General features: G+C 40.9%; 1 protein-coding gene across 1 annotated transcript; it reads left to right on the top strand.

Moving 5' to 3' along the window:
- The first annotated feature begins 17,359 nt into the window (after positions 1 to 17,359).
- LOC121549429 (B-cell receptor CD22-like) lies at positions 17,360 to 18,174 on the top strand. The gene is made up of 3 exons (XM_045210311.1): positions 17,360 to 17,363; positions 17,431 to 17,736; positions 17,873 to 18,174. The coding sequence occupies exons 1-3, from the start codon at positions 17,360 to 17,362 to the stop codon at positions 18,172 to 18,174; spliced, it is 612 nt and encodes a 203-aa protein (XP_045066246.1).
- The last annotated feature ends 4,458 nt before the right edge of the window (positions 18,175 to 22,632 follow it).

The raw sequence follows: 22,632 nt of genomic DNA, 5'->3' as shown, positions 1-22,632 counted from the left end.
ATCATTACGATTTCACCATGGAAGCAGCTCCAGACAACAGAACGTTAGCATTCCGCTATAGCTCCTCTCTTTTACCCCTTATAGACAAACAATAACACTTAACAGTTCACAAGACACCAGGCACCAAGCCCAAGCTAACTAAACACATTTCTGATGGCTCGTCCGATTCCTATGGACCACCAAGGAAGAAATATTAATCATAACCCGCATCCAAAATTGGCATGTAGCATGATTAGCATTTAGCATTAGCATTTAGCATTAGCATGTAGCATGAAGCATAATTAGCAGGCCACGTTAGCATTTCTCCCTCCGCTGTACCGTAAAATACCATTTGTTAGCTAAATTTATGCTACCACGAGATCTGTGGAATCGACACGAGAGACTACATCAAACAAGCCGTTCGTCAACCGCCAGCTGAGGGGCAATATACATCATCAATATACCACGGTCTCCAGCCCATCGGACTCACCTAAAACACATTTAACGCGTTTTCAGGATTTTCTGGCCCACCTTTAGGAGGTCGCCTGTCTGCCAGGGCTTTTCCCATGATTTACAGCGGCTCTAAGTTACATACACATCAGCCTAGGCATTCCTTATTCCTCTCTCAATCGATTGTTCTTGAACTGTTATTCAAGCAAAATCTCTCTATAGACACTCTATAGGCTCTCTCTCCCCCCTTTTGCACTGTCTACCAGTGCAACCAAATTTATAATGATTAGCCAGACCCCCAGTTCTCAGCAATACAGCAACACAAGGCACACATCGTTCCTTTACACGGTACATCTCCCCAGCGCACACCCATAACCAGACGAACGAAACGCACACAAGACCGTGTGAAATCTCACCTTATGCCGGCGCCTTGAGCGAGAGTCACGTCGTTGCTCATGAATATAACACTGAAGAGATGCAGACCGTCCCTTTTCGTGACGCCATTCTGTTGTGTCGAGTAAAAGTTGCTAGTCATTGCTGATAAACAAAGGAGTCTGCTCATACTGAACCTTGATCATAAGTTTATTCATATCACAAGCTTTCAGCATGAGTTACAGGTGTCAAGATCACCCAGAGAGCAACGTCCCAGATTGCAATGGCTGCTCTAACCTCTTCTTCGTCCAGCATATACTTATAAACAATGCAAAAATATGGGTTGCTCCCTCTGCTGTCCAATCACCTGTCTCCCCTGGGGCGTCACCCTACAAATAGCTACTTTTGAACTAAGATAAACATCCCCTCTGGTTCCATTAAGAAAGTCATAATCTTAATACACTACATTCTAAAACACATTACTGTGCCTTCTTCAGGGTAATGTCATGAATGTTTGAACTAGGTTATGTAGACAAACAGCGCAATTAGTGCAACCATTGACAATAGTGAGGGGTGTGTCATAATTATGAGGTTAAATAGAATGAATTGAGTGAAACTGTTAAAAGACAATAGTTTACAGCATATTGAATATATTAGGCTATTGTTATCATTAACTTTAGCATAACATTAGCATCAACATACATTATTGTTTAATTTAATTTCACATATATGTAATTGTTTCCAATTTCATTAAATGTTGTTACATGTAATCTTTTGGTTCAACCATAATGCATAATAAGCATCATCAACAGGGGGAACATATTGGGTGTACGCTGACAAGCTGTAGAAAGAATATATTCATTTATAAGACTTGTTCATTGAAAATGACTGTGTATTTGAGGGAGGAGGTGGGATGGTTAGCTTCAACAAAGTGTTCTTACACGTGAATGAGCTGCGGTGTTCAGCTATGCGTTGTTTTAATTGTCTTTTCGTTTGTCCTACGTAGGCTTTCCCACATGAACAGGTGATGAGATAGATTACTCCCTTTGTCTTGCAAGAGATGATAACCCTAACAGGGAGTTTTCGACCTGTATGTGGGTGTCTGAAGATGGATGTTTTTGTAGTGCTATTGCCCTGTGCTCATGAGCCACATTTGTAGTTCCCATTTGGAATGGGTGTCAGGAGTGTCTGAGTGGGCTCAGGGGGCAGGTCAGATCTCACCAAGCTATCCCCAATATTGCGACCACGCTTACAGACCACCAGTGGGGGTTCCTTGAAGAGATGTGCAATTTTTTTGTCTGATTGCAGAATATGCCAGTGCTTTTTCAGGATTGTTTTCATTTTCTCTGAACACTTGGTGTAACACTGTTGCGTTGTTTTTCTTCTTTGGTTTAGTTTTTAGCAATTCCTCTCTTGGTTTTTGAGATATTTTCATCATTGCAGCATCAAGAGTAAGAGTTTTGTCCTTGTAGCCTCTCATTTTGAATGTATCTGTCATTTCCTTAGCATTGCTGTCAAAATCTGATTTGTTTAACCCTGCATAACTGGCTATATGGTGTAGTGGTAGAAATATTTGACTAATAGATAATCAACTCAAAAATATCTCTCAAGACACCGGAGCTTGTGAATTCAAGAATTTAGACTTTATTGCATAACAAAGCCTGAGCTTGCTCCATGGAACAACTGTCTCCCTCTGGCTTAGAGATCTCTTATATACACACATATGAAAAAAACATGCATACATTCCAATTATTTTTTTTTTGTTCTGCACTCTGCACCACCCCTCTTTTTCAACGTCCAGCTGTTCACACAATGTCCACTCCAAAATGACATGAATGTTTTTTTTCTATATGAAGCCTCTCATTCTATCATTCTATTGGCTGCGTGGCTTAGGCCCCTTCTTAAAAAATTAATGTAATGCACACTGTTTAAGAGCCTCTGTGAAAGAACACATGCATTCATTTAAAACACAGCATATTCTACATGTCTATATATTCCTTATCTAAGCATGTATCTGAATTATAAAATATCAAACATGTGTATTATATTTTACCTTTGGCATCTCCCTACATGTGCCATAATGATACATAAAATAATCCTATAATGGTAGACCATTCTTGAGGGGAGGAGGATGCATACTATCCGCACGTAGCAAGGTATTGCAGTCTGTTGGCTTTGTGTATAAGTCTGTATGTAATGCATCATTCTCTTTGATGATCCATACATCCAGGTAGATTATTATTCTCTCATCAGACTGCATGGTGAACTTGAGATATTCAGAGCTCTCGTTTAGCAGAGTTTAGAATTCATTTAGTTCCTGCTGACTTCCTTCCCAGAGCACAAAGACATCTATGTATCTCTTCCATAGGAGGATGTTCTAGAAAGTAGGGGGTGTGTCTCTATTTTGTAAATGAGTGCTTCCTCAAATTGTCCCACATACAGGTTCGCATAGTTGGGCAAAGGGGGAACCCATGACTACACCCCGAATTTAAAGGAAAAAGTCTGACTCAAAGATGAAGCAGTTATTGGATAATACCAGTTCAGTGAGTTGCAAGATGCAATCATTAGATGGAGCAAGGGTAGGGTCTCTCTACTGAAGGAAGTATTGCAGGTCAAAAAATATAATACAAACGTTTGCATTGTCTGCAATAGAATATACTTGTCAAAAACAAATGTAGACATTAAAAAATGCATTTCTATAGCTTCCAAAATCTTTTTTACAATAGAGAAGTAAAAATATGGGTGTGCGGTGGCTTCCAAACAGCGGACCCTGTCAGTCATCTAGTGTTAATACATATCATTGGATCTTGTCAATGATCTCAAGGCAGCTGGGACCATAGTCACCAAGAAAACAATTGGTAACACACTACGCCATGAAGGACTGAAATCCTGCAGCGCCCGCAAGGTCCCCCTGCTCAAGAAAGCACATATACATGCCCGTATGAAGTTTGCCAATGAACATCTGAATGATTCAGAGGAGAACTGGGTGAAAGTGTTGTGGTAAGATGAGACCAAAATCGAGCTCTATGGCATCAACTCAACTCGCCGTGTTTGGAGGGGGAGGAATGCTGCCCAAGAGGAATGACCCCAAGAACAACATCCCCACCGTCAAACATGGAGGTGGAAACATTATGCTTTGGGGGTGTTTTTCTGCTAAGGGGACAGGACAACTTTACCGCATCAAAGGGACGATGGACGGGGCCATGTACCGTCAAATCTTGGGTGAGAACCTCCTTCCCTCAGCCAGGGCATTGAAAATTGGTTGTGGATGGGTATTCCAGCATGACAATGACCCAAAACACACGGCCAAGGCAACAAAGGAGTGGCTCAAGAAGAAGCACATTAAGGTCCTGGAGTGGCCTAGCCAGTCTCCAGACCTTAATCCCGTAGAAAATCTGTGGAGGGAGCTGAAGGTATGAGTTGCCAAACGTCAGACTCGAAACCTTAATGACTTGGAGAAGATCTACAAAGAGGAGTGGGACAAAATCCCTCCTGAGATGTGTGCAAACCTGAAACGTCTGACCAACAAGAAACGTCTGACCTCTGTGGTTGCCAACAAGGGTTTTGCCACCAAGTACTAAGTCATGTTTTGCAGAGTGGTCAAATACTTATTTCCCTCATTAAAATGCAAATCAATTTATAACATTTTTGACATGCGTTTTTCTGGATTGTTTTGTTGTTATTCTGTCTCTCACTGTTCAAATAAACCTACCATTAAAATTATAGACTGATCATTTCTTTGTCAGTGGGCAAACGTACAAAACCAGCAGGGGATCAAATACTTTTTTCCCTCACTGTACATTCTAAATGAGCCCCTCTCCCTCAGTCTCTCCTAAGGACACCTCAGCCTCCATCAGTCCAGCTGATCCAGTATTAGTGGGCAGCTGTGTTAATCTGACCTGCAGCAGTACAGCCAACCCTCCTGTGACAAACTTCACCTGGTTCCAGATCAGTGGGGGTAAACCAACACAGGAAGCATCTGGACTGAGTTACACCCTCAATGTGACTGTTGGTGATGGAGGACTGTACTACTGTGAAGCAAGAAATAGTCACGGCCGTGGGAAGTCAACGGAAGTGCAGCTGGCAATTAAAGGTAGAAGCAGTGGCACAATCAATATATATATTTTTTAATCTTTATTTTAACAGGGAAAAACAGACTGAGACGTGGATCTCTTTTACGGCTGTGCCCTGTGTAAACATGTTGACATGTACAGTTTTAGACATACAGACAAGAACATTTTAAAACATACAAAACGAAAAACACAATTCAACAGAAACAATCACAGACAACATCATATTGATCCTCCATAACATTTTTAAAATGGGCAAGGGACACCATAGTGTCTAACTTAAGTTGGATCTGCAGTTTGTTCCATAAATAAGGTGCAAAGGAACTGAAGGCAGTCCTACCCAACTCTGTGGAGACCACATAAGTCTCTAATGTAATCCACATCTGTGATCTGGTTTTAAAATTAGTATATCTAGTGGAAATTAATGATGATATATATGGAGGTAATTTTAAAAGAAGTGCTTTATAAATAAACAAGAGAGCATGTTGCTCTCGCCTCACAGATAGAGAGGCCCACATGTTGATATAGGATACAGTGATGAGTTTTGTAACTATCACCCGTGATAAACCTGAGTGCACAATGGTAAATAGCATCCAGTGGTTTTAATGTGTTTGCCGATGCATGCATATAGATAATATCACCATAATCTAAAACGGACATAAAAGTAGCCTGCAGAATTTGTTTTCTATTTACGGAGGACAGACAAGCCCTGTTTCTGTAAAGGAACCCTATCTTGAATTTGAGCTTTTTTCCCAATTCAGTAACATGTTTTTTTAAAGAAAGCCTATAATCTAACCATACCCCTAAGTATTTATATGCAGTGACCTGTTTGATTTGAGTACCATCCAAGCTAGTGATTACAAAAGTGTTTCTAATTGAGAGTTTAGACCTAGAAAAAAACATGACATTTGTTTTTTTTAGCGTTAAAAACAAGTTTAAGCTGTAAAAGAGACCCCTGTAGTATCCTAAAATCAGACTCCAACTGCATTAAAGCTTGGTCCGCTGTTGGAGCAATAGAGTACATCACTGTGTCATCTGCATATAAATGGAATTTACAATATCTGACATCATCACCAATGGCACAACATTAAGAACAATATAGAGATAGATACAGTGGGGAAAAAAAGTATTTAGTCAGACACCAATTGTGCAAGTTCTCCCACTTAAAAAGATGAGAGAGGCCAGTAATTTTCATCATAGGTACACGTCAACTATGACAGACAAATTGAGGGAAAGAAATCCAGAAAATCACATTGTAGGATTTTTAATGAATTTATTTGCAAATTATGGTGGAAAATAAGTATTTGGTCACCTACAAACAAGCAAGATTTCTGGCTCTCACAGACCTGTAACTTCTTCTTTAAGAGGCTCCTCTGTCCTCCACTCGTTACCTGTATTAATGGCACCTGTTTGAACTTGTTATCAGTATAAAAGACACCTGTCCACAACCTCAAACAGTCACACTCCAAACTCCACTATGGCCAAGACCAAAGAGCTGTCAAAGGACACCAGAAGCAAAATTGTAGACCTGCACCAGGCTGGGAAGACTGAATCTGCAATAGGTAAGCAGCTTGGTTTGAAGAAATCAACTGTGGGAGCAATTATTAGGAAATTGAAGACATACAAGACCACTGATAATCTCCCTCGATCTGGGACTCCACACAAGATCTCACCCCGTGGGGTCAAAATGATCACAAGAACGGTGAGCAAAAATCCCAGAACCACACGGGGGGACCTAGTGAATGACCTGCAGAGAGCTGGGACCAAAGTAACAAAGCCTACCTTCAGTAACACACTACGCCGCCAGGGACTCAAATCCTGCAGTGCCAGAGGTGTCCCCCTGCTTAAGCCAGTACATGTCCAGGCCCGTCTGAAGTTTGCTAGAGTGCATTTGGATGATCCAGAAGAGGATTGGGAGAATGTCATATGGTCAGATGAAACCAAAATATAACTTTTTGGTAAAAACTCAACTCGTCGTGTTTGGAGGACAAAGAATGCTGAGTTGCATCCAAAGAACACCATACCTACTGTGAAGCATGGGGGTGGAAACATCATGCTTTGGGGCTGTTTTTCTGCAAAGGGACCAGGAAAAGGGACTGAAAACCTCCTTCCATCAGCAAGGGCATTGAAGATGAAACGTGGCTGGGTCTTTCAGCATGACAATGATCCCAAACACACCGCCCGGGCAACGAAGGAGTGGCTTCGTAAGAAGCATTTCAAGGTCCTGGAGTGGCCTAGCCAGTCTCCAGATCTCAACCCCATAGAAAATCTTTGGAGGGAGTTGAAAGTCCTTGTTGCCCAGCGACAGCCCCAAAACATCACTGCTCTAGAGGAGATATGCATGGAGGAATGGGCCAAAATACCAGCAACAGTGTGTGAAAACCTTGTGAAGACTTACAGAAAACGTTTGACCTGTGTCATTGCCAACAAAGGGTATATAACAAATTATTGAGAAACTTTTGTTATTGACCAAATACTTATTTTCCACCATAATTTGCAAATAAATTCATAAAAAATCCTACAATGTGATATTCTGGAGAAAAAAAATCTAATTTTGTCTGTCATAGTTGACGTGTACCTATGATGAAAATTACAGGCCTCTCTCATCTTTTTAAGTGGGAGAACTTGCACAATTGATGGCTGACTAAATACTTTTTTCCCCCACTGTATATATAATGAAGAAGAGATATACTTGTTTTTGTGGAACAGACCAGATAAAGCATGGCTGCTACAGTGGGGAGAACAAGTATTTGATACACTGCCGATTTTGCAGGTTTTCCTACTTACAAAGCATGTAGAGGTCTGTCATTTTTATCATAGGTACACTTCAACTGTGAGAGACGGAATCTAAAACAAAAATCCAGAAAATCCCATTGTATGATTTTTAAGTAATTAATTTGCATTTTATTGCATGACATAAGTATTTGATACATCAGAAAAGCAGAACTTAATATTTGGTACAGAATCCTTTCTTTGCAATTACAGAGATCATACGTTTCCTGTAGGTCTTGACCAGGTTTGCACACACTGCAGCAGGGATTTGCAGGATTTTGGCCCACTCCTCCATACAGACCTTCTCCAGATCCTTCAGGTTTCGGGGCTGTCGCTGGGCAATACGGACTTCCAGCTCCCTCCAAAGATTTTCTATTGGGTTCAGGTCTGGAGACTGGCTAGGCCACTCCAGGACCTTGAGATGCTTCTTACGGAGCCACTCCTTAGTTGCCCTGGCTGTGTGTTTTGGGTCATTGTCATGCTGGAAGACCCAGCCACGACCCATCTTCAATGCTCTTACTGAGGGAAGGAGGTTGTTGGCCAAGATCTCGCGATACATGGCCCCATCCATCCTCCCCTCAATACGGTGCAGTCGTCCTGTCCCCTTTGCAGAAAAGCATCCCCAAAGAATGATGTTTCCACCTCCATGCTTCACGGTTGGGATGGTGTTCTTGGGGTTGTACTTATCCTTCTTCTTCCTCCAATCACGGCGAGTGGAGTTTAGACCAAAAAGCTCTATTTTTGTCTCATCAGACCACATGACCTTCTCCCATTCCTCCTCTGGATCATCCAGATGGTCATTGGCAAACTTCAGACGGGCCTGGACATGCGCTGGCTTGAGCAGGGGGACGTTGCGTGCGCTGCAGGATTTTAATCCATGACGGCGTAATGTGTTACTAATGGTTTTCTTTGAGACTGTGGTCCCAGCTCTCTTCAGGTCATTGACCAGGTCCTGCCGTGTAGTTCTGGGCTGATCCCTCACCTTCCTCATGATCATTGATGCCCCACGAGGTGAGATCTTGCATGGAGCCCCAGACTGAGGGTGATTGACCGTCATCTTGAACTTCTTCCATTTTCTAATAATTGTGCCAACAGTTGTTTCCTTCTCACCAAGCTGCTTGCCTATTGTCCTGTAGCCCATCTCAGCCTTGTGCAGGTCTACAATGTTATCCCTGATGTCCTTACACAGCTCTCTGGTCTTGGCCATTGTGGAGAGGTTGGAGTCTGTTTGATTGAGTGTGTGGACAGGTGTCTTTTATACAGGTAACAAGTTCAAACAGGTGCAGTTAATACAGGTAATGAGTGGAGAACAGGAGGGCTTCTTAAAGAAAAACTAACAGGTCTGTGAGAGCTGGAATTCTTACTGGTTGGTAGGTGATCAAATACTTATGTCATGCAATAAAATGCAAATTAATTACTTAAAAATCATACAATGTGATTTTCTGAATTTTTGTTTTAGATTCCATCTCTCACAGTTGAAGTGTACCTATGATAAAAATTACAGACCTCTACATGCTTTGTAAGTAGGAAAACCTGCAAAATCGGCAGTGTATCAAAAACTTGTTCTCCCCACTGTATATGTATCTAGGTATGATACAGTTGTAGGATCTTAATTTGATCACTATTTTGTTGCTGAGAAGTTTCTTGCACCGCGGGAAATGCAGATAAGCTTTGTGATTTACATAAATTCACTAAACACCTGCACCAAAAAAGTGGTTATATTAATAGTATTGCACTTTTCATGTAGCCTTATTTTGGAGAGCTAATAGCCTAACCACCAATGGAACAACATTATGGACTAAACGTTAAAATACTTTTGCTGCAGGATTATTTTGCTGCAACAATACTGGTCAAATTAAGATCTTACATCTGTACATCTACAGTACACGTGTAATTTGTAATATTAGACAATGTGCAAAATGTTTCCTCTTTTTGGAACAGATGTCCATAATATGTGCTTTATTTACAGGGCAAGAGGAGCCTGTTAACCCAAAGGTTTATGAGATTATAGGAAAAACCTTGCCGTTGTTTTTCCTTTTCAGCCTGATCGTGTTCTTTGCATGGTAATAAGCTATTCCCAGTCTCATTGCAAACATATATATCATGCTGTTTGTGCTTTTGTATATGAAAACCTAAATTATGTCAAAATACCTTCATTCTTGTCTTCCAGGAGGAGGACAACATCTAGACTCTCCAATGGGTTTGAAACAACAGACAGTTCATAGGGACAGGTGGGAATGTTAGAGCACTATAGCCTATTTTATTGCCTTACCTCCATAACTTGCTAAATTTGCACACACTGTATATATATGTATTTCTGTTGTATTTTTTTTGACATTGTTTTGTTTTACCCCATATGTAACTCTGTGTTGTTGTTTTTATCGCACTGCTTTGCTTTATCTTGGCCAGGTCGCAGTTGTAAATGAGAACTTGTTCTCAACTGGTTTACCTGGTTAAATAAAGGTGAAAAAAATAAAAATAAAATAAAGAGTCATCTTTTAAAACCCATCTAGAATGTGCATTTAAGGAAGAATTGATTGAATACTGTGTTGTATAACCAACTGTAACTATGAAGTCATTCTTCTTCTGAAGTGTCTGTCCTGACACCTGTTCCTTTCTCTGTGTTCTCTCCTCAGAACTCCCCGGTTCGGACGGTGTTCTCTAACCAGGCCACGGTCGGGAGAGGGGACCAGGAACCACCACTTAACTGCCTAGATGGGCTTCATGCACAAGTGAATAAAAGAGGTGCATTTTAAGTATTTTGCCAATGGGTATTAAGTGTTTATGTAGATTAATGTCATTATTGTATCTGTTTTCTATTGGTACTTTAGTTACTTTATATTTGTGTGCTCTTTGAGTATCTGCATATTTGTAGAATTTATTTTTAGCCAATTCATTTTGAGTGTTGAGTTCACAGAGCATCCGTTTAATGGGTTCCAGTATAGAGGAACTGCTGAGTTCAACTATCTTACTGAAGGCAGTTTAAGACCATATAAAGTCAATGATGACTGAGGAGAGAAGACACAGTTAGTTGGAGAGACAGTGGTCTGATACAAGACAGGAAGTTGGTGAAGTATGTCTACATGACGGCAGAATGGTGTTAACATCTACTAGTCACTGTTTCTCTGCATCTTTTGTGCAGTTACCAGAATAATAATATTATCTATTTTAACTTTATATCTATTTAGAAGTTATTGTGTCAGTTTTATGTTGAGTTTTAAACAAGACAAACAATTTAGGCTGATTTTAATATTGTTAATTCATACAAATAAAAACTTAACATTCAACTTCAATTAAATCTTTTGGATTTTATTGGTCCAACCTTTTACATATCTAATTTAAATTGATTAAATTGAGATTTTGTGTCACTGGCCTACACACAATACCCCATAATGTGGAATTATGTTTTAAAACATTTTTACAAGTCAATAAGTATTCAACCCCTTTCCTCAACCCCTTTCTTATGGCGAGCCTAAATTCTTTCCGGAGTAAAGATTTGCTTAACAAGTCACATAATAAGTTGCATGCACTCACTCTCTGTGCAATAATAGTGTTTAACATGATTTTTGAATGACTACCTCATCTCTGTACCCCACACATACAATTATCTTAAAGGTCCCTCAGTAGAGCAGCGAATTTCAAACAGATTCAACCACAAAGACCAGGGAGCTTTTCCAATGCCTCGCAAAAAAGGGCACCAATGGTAGATTGGTAAAAAGAAAACAAATCTGACATTTAATATCCCTTTGAGCATGGTGAAGTTATTAATTACACTTCTGCACATGCAAAACGCAAGAGGAAAACCTGTGTAGCTCCTCCAGTGACAGGCATGAGGCAAGAGGTCTTGATTTGAATACAGGGCTTTAATGCTGGTCAACCCGTGAGAACTCATTGCTGCTTATCACACAGAGGTGCTAAACATTCTTTTAAATGTCCTTTATCTTCTTCTGTATACTTTCTTTGTAAGTATGCACTTAAACACGATAACAGTGGAAAAATAATTCGCTTTTTTTTTGCGGTAAAGTTTCCTCGGTGCGTCGCTAAAGGCGCTCGGGTGACAACACTCGGGCGGAACCAATAATTAGTTCCGTCTTGCTGTAAACGTACAATTCAGAAGAAATTAAATAATAAAAAGTGCTAATACATGAAATAAACTGGCGACAGAGGCAGTTACAACCTGGTTCAGTCTGCTTTTCAAAAGACACTGGGAGACAAATTCACTTTTCAGCAGGACAATAACCTAAAACACAAGGCCATATATACACCAGAGTTGCTTACTAAGACAACATTGAATGTTCCTAAGTGTCATTGTTACAGTTTCGATCGGCATGAAAATCTATTGCAAGACTTGAAAATGGCTGTCTAGCAATGATTAACAACCAAATTGAAAGAGCTTGAAGAATTGTCTTAAGAATGATGTGCAAATGTTGTACAATCCAGGTGTGCAAAGCTCTTAGAGACTTACCCAGAAAGACTCACAGCTGTAATCGCTGCAAAAAGTGCATTGACTCAGGGGTGTGAATGCTTAAGCAAATTAAATATTTCTGTATTTCATTTTCAATAAAACTCCAAACTTTTCTAAAAACATATTTTCACTTTGTTATTATGGGTTATTGTGTGTAAATGGGTGAGAAAACAAATACATAATCAATGTTTTATTCAGGCATTAACACAACAAAATGTGGAATAAGTCAAGGGGTATGAATACTTTCTGAAGGCCCTGAGTATACCAAACATTAGGAACACCTTCCTAATATTGAGTTGCACCCCCTTTTGCCTTCAGAACAGCCTCAATTCATCGGGGCATGGCCTCAACAAGGTGTCGAAAGCGTTCTACAGGGTTGCTGGCCCATGTTGACTCCAATGCTTCCCACAGTTGTGTCAAGTTGGCTGGATGTCCTTTAGATGGAGGATCATTGTTGATACACACAGGAAACTGTTTAGTGCGAAAAAACCCAGCAGTGTTGCAGTTCTTGATACAAACCGGTGCGCCTTGCACCTACTACCACACCTTGTTCAAAGGCACTTAAATGTTTTTGTCTTGCCCGATCACCCTATAAATGGCACACATACACAATCCATGTCTCAGTTGTCTCAAGGCTTAAAAATCCTTCTTGAACTTGTCTCCTCCCCTTCATCTACACTGATTGAAGTGGATTAAACAAGTGACATCAATAAGGCATCATAGATTTAACCTGGATTCACCTTGTCAGTCTATGTCATGAAAAGCGCAGTAAGATACTTCTAAATGTTGGTTCTGATCTATCACCTAATACCTACTCATATATCCATTGACAGTGAGTGGTAGCCTGAACTGCATGCAGACAAGTCGTTTCATTGTCATTTCATACATTTTACCCACATATAGGCAAAGCAGTTTCCACCAAACTGAAATGAGCTTGTTAGTCCCTTTTCTGTCAGTCCCACCATATCCCCATCCCCACCATATTGCAGCATCAGCATAGTGTAGTGTCCAATAGTCCATACTTCTCTCTTCTCTCTCTGAATCATCTGGTCCCTCCACCTCTCAATTCCTGACCCTGTCCTCCAGAGCCTTCAGCTCTCCCTCCACCTGTTGGGGAGGTTGGCTCTCAACTGCAGGGTAAAGTATGCCCTCGGCTCCTGGGTCTCCTTCTCCCAAAAGTTTGATGAGGTTTTTTTCTAGAAGGGATACAGCTTTTGTCAAAATATACTTTTACTAGCAGGTTTAGGAGAACATATGCAGCAGGTTCGGATAATTAACGTGGCAGGTTAGGAAAATTAGATTAAGGTAAGAGAAAGGGTTATGGTTAGCTAAAATGCTAAACAATTTCAACTTTTGACATCAATTTATCAAAAAAAGGTATCCCATCTAGACATTACTGAAAGGGCGACCATGTCCACCTTGCCGCTCATGCCCTGCAGGTCGCTGGCTCTCTCCTGTGGAACCCGGGACACTCTTTTCAAGCCACTTCAATAAGAAGTGATTTTGGTAGCAGGTCAGGAGCAGGGCTGGATTACTGAATGGCCCCAGACAGCATATGATAGCAAAATGTGTAGAATAGCAGGAAATTAGCTTTAAAGCTGCAACATTTTCTGTCAGCTTCATGACAAAATGTGTAGAATAGCATTATAAAACTGTAAATACTTATCCCTGCACCATGGCAAAATGGGTTGAAATGCACTCTGCACCATGGCAAAATGGGTTGAAATGCTCTCTGCACCATGGCAAAATGGGTTGAAATGCTCTTTGCACCATGGCAAAATGGGTTGAAATGCTCTCTGCACCATGGCAAAATGGGTTGAAATGCTGTCTGCACCATGGCGAAATGGGTTGAAATGCAGTAAGTAAAGGGGGGGGTTGTGCCGCGGTGCCCCAAATGCCGTAGTCCGGCCCTGGTTAGGAGAGCATTTTCACTAACCATAACCCTTAACTTTAATCCTCCTAACTTGAAAACGACTGAAAACTACGAAAATGTCCATTCCATATCGAAGTGGCATGAAAATAGTGTTTCTATGTGGCATCCAGCCCACCAGTCTCTGCTCTGCAAATAGACTTCAAAGAGGAAGGGAAGCAAGAAAAACAGGAAGTTATTGAAGGAGAAGTTGAGTGGTGTGAGAATCAGTCAGATACAATTACAGTTACTCTGTTACATACCAAGTCTGATTTTCATGTTGAAAAATGATGTGACAACAATTTGTTTTGTATCGAACTCAAATGTAACTTTCTTTTTCTGTCTTGTGTAAAATGAATAGTGGATTTTGGTTTATGATTTAGCTCATTTAAAATAAAATAAAAAAATCCACATACATTCCCATTGAAGCCTGGGAGACAGGGGAGAGGGAGATGGTTATATTACCTAAAGTGTCCTTTATTATATTTATTGATGTCTCAGGGGCGGACTTAGCAATTTGGGGGCCTGTTTCAAAATGCTGTTGAGGTGTTCTTCTACCCCCATTAAGTCACATTTAATTAAATGTATAGGCCATATAAAGCTGTTGAATCAGTGGATAAAACATAATTTGTCTTTAGAACCATTTCATTTGAAACTGGTGGAACATGATTAAGGCCACCTCTGCAATGTCTCAAGTGACAGAAACAGAAGGTTCATTAGCAGAGCAGAAGGTTCATTAGAAAATGGAAATGTTCTTAGCACTTATTTATGCATACAGTGTTTTCACAGATGACAAGGACACCCAGTACATAGACTATTCAAGCATCCTGTTATATAAATACTGTAGTATTCTTTTAAAATAATTTCTCATACACTTATTAGGAAGTACGTCACTGATGAGATATGAGATGTGCCACATATATTTCATCACTTTATCTTGTCAGACCACACTATGGGTGTGTGATAGTCTCTCCTGTGGACCGTGTACATCATTGGAAGGCAAGTGTTGACTTCTTCACTATCTTATCTTTACATTTTAATGTTCAGATTAAATTTAGGAAATTAATTACAAGTAATGAGATTCAATATGTTCAAAGTACTGTTATCCGTTCATGTTTTAGCTTCACAACTGAAAGACATACACAACATGACCAAAAGTATGTGGACACCTGCTCATCAAACATCTCATTCCAAAATCATGGGCATTAATATGGAGTTGGTCCCCCCTTTGCTGTTATAACAACCTCCACTCTTCTGGGAAGGCTTTCCAGTAGATGTTGGAACATTGTTGCGGGGACTTGCTTCCATTCAGCAACAACATCATTAGTGATGTCGGGCGTTGATGTTGGGCAATTAGGCCTGGCTCGCAGTCGGCGTTCTAATTCATCCCAAAGGGTTTCAATGGGTTTGAGGTCAGGGCTTTGTGCAGGTCAGTCAAGTTCTTCCACACCGATCTCAACAAACCATTTCTGTATGGACATCGCTTTGTGCACGGGGGCATTGTCATGCTGAAAAAGGAAAGGGCCTTTCCCAAACTGTTGCTACAAAGTTGGAAGCACAGAGTCGTCATTGTATGCTGTAGCTTTAAGATTTCTGTTCACTGGAACTAAGGGGCCTAGCCCGAACCATGAAAAACAGCCCCAGACCTTTATTACTCCTCCACCAAACTTTACAGTTGGCACTAGGCATTTGGTCAGGTAGCGTTCTCCTGGCATCCGTCAAACCCAGATTCGTCCGTCAGACTGCCAGATGGTGAAGCGTGATTCATCACTCCAGAGAACGCGTTTCCACTGCTCCAGAGTCCAACGGCGACGAGCTTCAGACCACTCCAGACGATTCTTGGCATTGCGCATGGTGATCTTAGGCTTGTGGGTGGCTGCTCCGCCATAAACTCATTTCATGAAGTTCCCAACGAACAGTTCTTGTGCTGACGTTGCTTCCAGAGGCAGTTTGGAACTCGTTAGTGAGTGTTGCAACCGAGGACAGACGATTTTTACGAGCTACCCACTTCAGCACTCGGCGGTCCTGTTCTGTGAGCTTGTGTGGCCTACCACTTCGCGGCTCAGCCGTTGTTGCTCCTAGACATTTCCACTTCACAATAACAGCACTTACAGTTGACCGGGGCAGCTCTAGCAGGGCAGAAATTGGACCTATGACGGTGCCACGTTGAAAGACACTGAGCTCTTCAGCATTGCCATTCTACTGCCAATGTTTGTCTATGGAGATTGCATGGTTGTGTGCTCAATTTATAGCCAAATCCACTCATTTGTTGGGGTGTCCACATACTTATGTGTATATAGTGTATTTGATATGGGGATTGTTCAATGCAATGTGTTGTGTGAGTTAAGATATTCTACCAGTAAGTGTGTGTTTGACCTGTTTCAGGTGATCAGTAGTGTGTGAGTTCTCACATGGCTTGTCCTGAGAACATGTTTTTTCTCATTGGCCTCTTTATGTCAGGTGAGTCTTCCACACAGCAACAACTAGTTATGAATCAGACAGAGGAATAAGCACAAGTGATGATATTTCATGGTATGAGCTATATTCCCATCTGTCTCAATGTGTAGAAAAGTGTACAGTTGACTCCTGATAAGTACAGTTTAATATTCTGGATTCAAACATTATTTTCTCCAGATATGTCCATGCTCCAGTTTAGGGCATGGAGTCACAACATCAGGAATCACCTGTACATTGAAATGAGTCATATGTTTTGCTGCAGAGGCAGAATATTGGGAGAGAGTGACTGTACTGAAAAGATCACATGACCTCCCTGATGTTGTCCTTTATGTTGCAGGTGTTTTGGCCTGTTTTGGCCAACGAGATTTGATCGCCACAATGCCAGATAGACTGGATGTACTGACTGGCTCCTGTGTGCAAATCCCATGTGCATTTTATATTCCTGACAAAAATTACTATAAATTTAACAGCAAAATACTTACGTCTGGAGTGTGGTTGAAAGGATCAACAAAATTTGGTGAAGGTCAGGACAATGTGATATTTCACAGTAGTAAGACGGTTAACAGATATCAAGGGAACATAACTGGAAACATGTCCCAGAAGAACTGCACCACAGTCTTCTTCAATGTAACCACCAGTTACTCTGATAAATACTTCTTCAGGATTGAAAGTCAACCATTCCGTGCAACAGACCCAGAAAAGTCTGTTAATATAGATGTCAGGGGTAAGAGACTATTTAACTGTTTACCAACTATTTTGTCCAGTTTAAATTCCTTGCATCAAAGATAAGAGTAGAACAAGTGGACAGTTTAGCTATTAGTAATATAGATGTCAGGGGTAAGAAGACAGAGACTATTTAACTTTTTTCAACTTTTCTAAAATGATATGAGTAGAATAAAACCAAGTAGACAGTGTGACTGTCAGAGTAAAATATATTTATTTTTTATGTATTACAGATTTGCCTCCCAGTCCCAACATTACTGTCTCAGGTGAGGTGAAGGAAGGGACCCCTGTCAGTTTGAACTGCTCTGCTGTCGCTCCCTGTCCCGAACACCCCCCTGAGCTGGCATGGACTCTCCCAACACAGTTCACACCTGAGAACCAACTGCAGAAGAATACAGACCAAACCAAATCAGTTCTCTCCACGGTGACCTTCACTCTGTCATACGTTCATCATGAGAAGAACATCACTTGTACTGCAGTCTACCCAGTAGGGACTAGCAACAAGACAGCTGAACATACCATGATGCTTAACGTTTCATGTAAGATTTAGTCCCAGTTTCCTGTAGAATAGATAATTCTATCATGTTTTCACTGATGATTGTCATAGAGTGGTTTTAATTAGATTATTCAATATACCACATCCAGATGCATTCTAAATGAACCCCTCTCCCTCAGTCTCTCCTAAGAACACCTCAGCCTCCATCAGTCCAGCTGGTCCAGTATTAGTGGGCAGCTGTGTTAATCTGACCTGCAGCAGTACAGCCAACCCTCCTGTGACAAACTTCACCTGGTTCAAGATCAGTGGGGGTAAACCAACACAGGTAGCATCTGGACAGAGTTACACCCTCAATGTGACTGTTGGTGATGGAGGACTGTACTACTGTGAAGCAAGAAATAGTCACGGCCGTGGGAAGTCCGAGGAAGAGAAGCTGGCTATTAAAGGTAAAACGGGCACGTTGGGCACAATCTTAGATTAGATATATACTGTATATACAAGAGTATGTGGACACCCCTTCAAATTAGTAGATTTGGTTATTTCAGCCACACCCGTTGCTGACAGGTGTATAAAATCGAGCACACAGCCATGCAATCTCCATACTCAAACACTGGTAGTAGAATGGCCTTACTCAAGAGCTCAGTGACTTTCAACGAGGCACTGTCATAGGATTCCACCTTTCCAACAAGTCAGTTCGTCAAATTTCTTCCCTGCCAGAGCTAACCCGGTACACTGTAAGTGCTGTTATTGTGAAGTGGAATCTTCTAGGAGCAACAACATCTCAGCCGCGAAGCGGTAAGCCACACAAGCTCAGAAAACGGGACAGCTGAGTGCTGAAGCGCATAGTTCGTAAATATCATCTGACCTCAGTTGCAACATTCACTACCGAGTTCCAAACTGCCTCTGGAAGCAACGTCAGCACTAGAACTATTTGTGGGGAGCTTCATGAAATGGGTTTCCATGGCCGAGCAGCCGCACACAAGCCTAAGATCACCATGCGCAATGCCAAGAATCGTCTGGAGTGGTGTAAGGCTCACCGCCATTGGACTCTGGAGAATTGGAAACCGGTTTTCTGGAGTGATGAATCCTGCTTCACCATCTGGCAGTCCGACGGACAAATCTGGGTTTGACGGATGCCAGGAGAACGCTACCTTCCCCAATGCATAGGTCCAGCTGTTCCGTTTTGGTGGAAGAGGAATAATGGTCTGGAGCTGATTTTCATGGTTTGGGCTAGATCCCTTAGTTTCAGTGAAGGAACATCTTAATGCTACAGTGGAGGCTGTTATAACAGCAAAGGGGCGACCAACTCCATATTAATATTAATGCCCATGATTTTGGAATGAGATGTTCGACGAGCAGGTGTCCACATACTTTTCTTCATGTTGTGTACTTTAGAGATCTTTTAGTTAGAAATGACCATAATGTGTGCTGTATTTTCAGGGCAAGAAGAGCCTGTTAAACCAATGGTATTTGAGATTGCAACAGGAACTCTGGGGGTCTTTCTGCTTATCAGCCTGATCAGTCTTTTTGGATGGTAAAAACTATTCCTGGCATCAATTCAAAACTATTTATTTATGTTGTTTTTGTGCTTTTGCATATGAAAACCCTCTCAGTGCATTCAGAATACCTTTCTAAATGTCTTCCAGGAGGAGAAACTCTAGGCTCCCCGATGGACTTGAAAGGACGGACAATCCACAGGGACAGGTGGGAATAATGCTCAACTTTCAAAACACATCTACAAAGTGTATCTAAGGAAGTACTGAATTAATGATGAAACTATCCACAGCCATGAGGTTAACATCATTTTAGAGGAAGTTCACGGGGAGATGACCACACTGATAGCAATGCTACGTCTTGTGAGAACATTGAATGATAACAGAATAGCTGTTGGACTTTGACAATGTTTTCTGTAGATTGGAGCTCATTTGTTGTCAAAATGTAATTATTTTCTTCTGTCAGTTTAATTGACATTGTCATTGACATCCCCTCAGTATGTGTTGTGCAACCTGATGACTTTAGAGTTTTACAAATGACTGAGCTTAGAACTTTACACCTGTTCCTCTCTCTGTGTTCTCTCCACAGAACTCCCCGGTTGGGACGGTGTGTGTTAACCAGACCACAGCCGGAGAGAAACCAGAGGAACCTGCAGAAGACCAGCCTGAAGAGATCCACTATGGTGACATAGACTTCTCCAAACTACGGCCCAAAGAGACCCCAGCTGCAGCCCAGGACAGGAACAGGGTCCAGGGGCAGGAGAGTGAGTACGCTGAAGTCAATGTGACCAGGAGAGGGCCCCAGGAACCACACCTTAACTACATAGATGGGCTTTATGCACAAGTGAATAAAAGAGGTGCATTTTAAGTATTTGGGGTATATACAGTATGTCTTGTGTGCACTGAGCTCCAACAGTACTGGGACAGTGCCATTTATTTAACTTTTTAGTCTCTGTTCTCCAGAACTTTTGATATGAAATGAAACAGTTACTATGAAGTTAAAATGCAGACTGTCAGCTTTAATTCCAGGGTATTTTCATCCATATCGGGTGAACTGTTTAGAAATTACAGCACGTTTTGTACATAGTCCCCCCATTTTAGGGGACCAAAAGTATTGGGACAAATTCACTTATGTGTATTAAAGTAGTAAAATGTGTAGTATTTGGTCCCATATTAGCATACAATGACAACATCAAGCTTGTGACTCTACAAACTTGTTGGATGCATTTGCTGTTTGTTTTGGTTGTGTTTCAGATTATTTTGTGCCCAATAGAAATTAATGGTAAATAATGTATTGTGTCATTTTGCAGTCACTTTTATTGTAAATAAGAATACAATATGTTTCTAAACACTTCTACTGTACATTAATGTGGATGCTACCACGATGACGCATAATCCTAAATGAATTGTGAAAAATGATGAGTGAGAAAATATCATACTCCCCCCCCCCAAAATGCTAACCTCCCATGTTATTGCAATGGTGAAAGGTTAGCATGTCTTGGGGGTATGATATTTGTGACTCTCTGAACAAAAGAGAAGAGAAATCATTGATAAAGTCAATCATAAATCAATCTGGATTAATACAAGTTGCAGCAGGGAGTCAACTTCCAGCATAGAAGCAGAGATAATGTCTAACTGGCCTCTTGGAGTCCAGCCCTTTATATCCTAATCAGACACACAAATGTTCTGTCAACACCAGCCTGAGAGGCTTGTAGGAAGTCAAAAGAAAAGGCAGTGGCTTTGTCAGCTACTACAGAATCAGTGTTTCACAGAATACAATAATAATCAGTGTGTCCTCGGTCCTTGGACCTCCAGTCTGGAGTCAATCACTATCAACAGTTATGAGTTTAATCAATAACATACAGAATTGATTCTAGTGACCATCATCCCGAGTGTTAGAAACAGAATACTGGAAATCATGTGTTACAGAAAGGGAAACTATATCAATATTGCAAACATTATGTTAATTACTCTAACCTGAATGTGAACTTTATTCATCTTAAATATTCCATTACATATATATTTTTAATGTATATATTTTGGGGAGTTATGTCAGTTTTTATGTTGTGTTGATCAAGAGACACAATTGAGGCTGAAATTGATGTTTGTTTATTAATTGCACTGTAATAAAAACTTTACATTACATTTCCATGAAGTCTCAGTTTTATTGGTCCAACATGTTGCATCATTAGATCATAATGATTTTTATTGGAAATAATACAAAAGTGAGAAGAAATGCTAATGAATCTTTCCCCCTGAGCCAACCAGATGTATTTCCTCCACATGTTCGTAGCCAATGGCCATTCAGTAATCCCAGGGACTAGTGAGCAAATAAAAGGATATTGAGGTAACATTCTGCAAGAAATGTTTAAATTAATATGGATATTAAAGCTTGTCATGATTAGATATGATTCTTTGGGCTATAGCTTGTAAACATCCAATGCCGTTATACTTCATTGCAAGATGTCAGTAAGGTACTGCTAAACACTGATTCTGCTCTATCACCTAATATCTACTCATATAGCCACTGACAGTGTGTTGTAGCATGAACTGCATGCAGACACCTCGTTTCATTGTATGTTCTTACATTTTAGAACCTTTGGGTTAAATACCCACATATACTCAATGCAAAATTGCAATGTGCTTGTCAGTGATTGTTTTTATCAGTCCCACCCTATCCCCATCCCCAACATATTGCAGCATCAGTGTGTAATGTAGTGTCCAATAGTCATAGCTTTCTCTCTTCAAACATTCCCTTCTGATTCAATTCATTCCTGACCTTGTCCTCCAGAGCCTTCAGCTCTCCCTCCTCCTGTTGGGGGAGGTCGGCTCCCACATGCTGGGTAAAGTACGCCCTCAGCTCCTGGGTCTCCTTCTCCCAGAAGGCCTTGGGCAGGTTGAAGAGGGTTTTTAAATAGAAGGGATACAGCTTTTGTTAAAATTGACTTTTCCTAGCAAATTTAGGAGAACTTGTTTAGCAGGTTAGGATAATTTATGTGGCAGGTTAGGATACTTAGATTAAGGTAAGGAAAAGGTTCATGGTTAGCTAAAATAAAAAATGTAATCAACTTTTGACGTCAATTTGACAAAAGCTGTTTCCCATCTAGACATGACCATTGAAGAGTGTGCCCATGTCCACCTTGCTGACCAGGCCCTGCAGGTCGATGGCTCCCTCCTGTGGCTCCCAGCCCACCATGCTCTTCCTGGCAGATAGAAGTGAAGCAATGAAAGAGGAAGTGTGTGCAGGAGAAATTGAGGAGTGTGTGATAATCCGTCAGCTACAATTACAGTTACTCTGTCTCTGACAAAGTCTATTTTACGTGTTGAGAGATAATGTGAGAACTGGGTATCTTTTACTGAACTCAAATTTAACTAGGTAAATTGGATATATTTTGGTTTATGATTTAGCTACATTTGTTGAAATCCCACAAACATTCCCATTCAAG

This window comes from Coregonus clupeaformis, chromosome 34 (genome assembly GCF_020615455.1).
Source record: "Coregonus clupeaformis isolate EN_2021a chromosome 34, ASM2061545v1, whole genome shotgun sequence".
NCBI classification, from domain to species: domain Eukaryota; kingdom Metazoa; phylum Chordata; class Actinopteri; order Salmoniformes; family Salmonidae; genus Coregonus; species Coregonus clupeaformis.
Note: the sequence above shows the minus strand (reverse complement) of the source record. Positions and strands in the feature narration are given on the sequence as shown.

Excerpts from the sequence above, each read along its gene's own strand:
- LOC121549429 (XM_045210311.1), top strand. Across the intron at positions 17,737-17,872 it reads CATGATGCTTAACGTTTCAT|TCTCTCCTAAGAACACCTCA; the intron begins GTAAGATTTAGT and ends CCTCTCCCTCAG.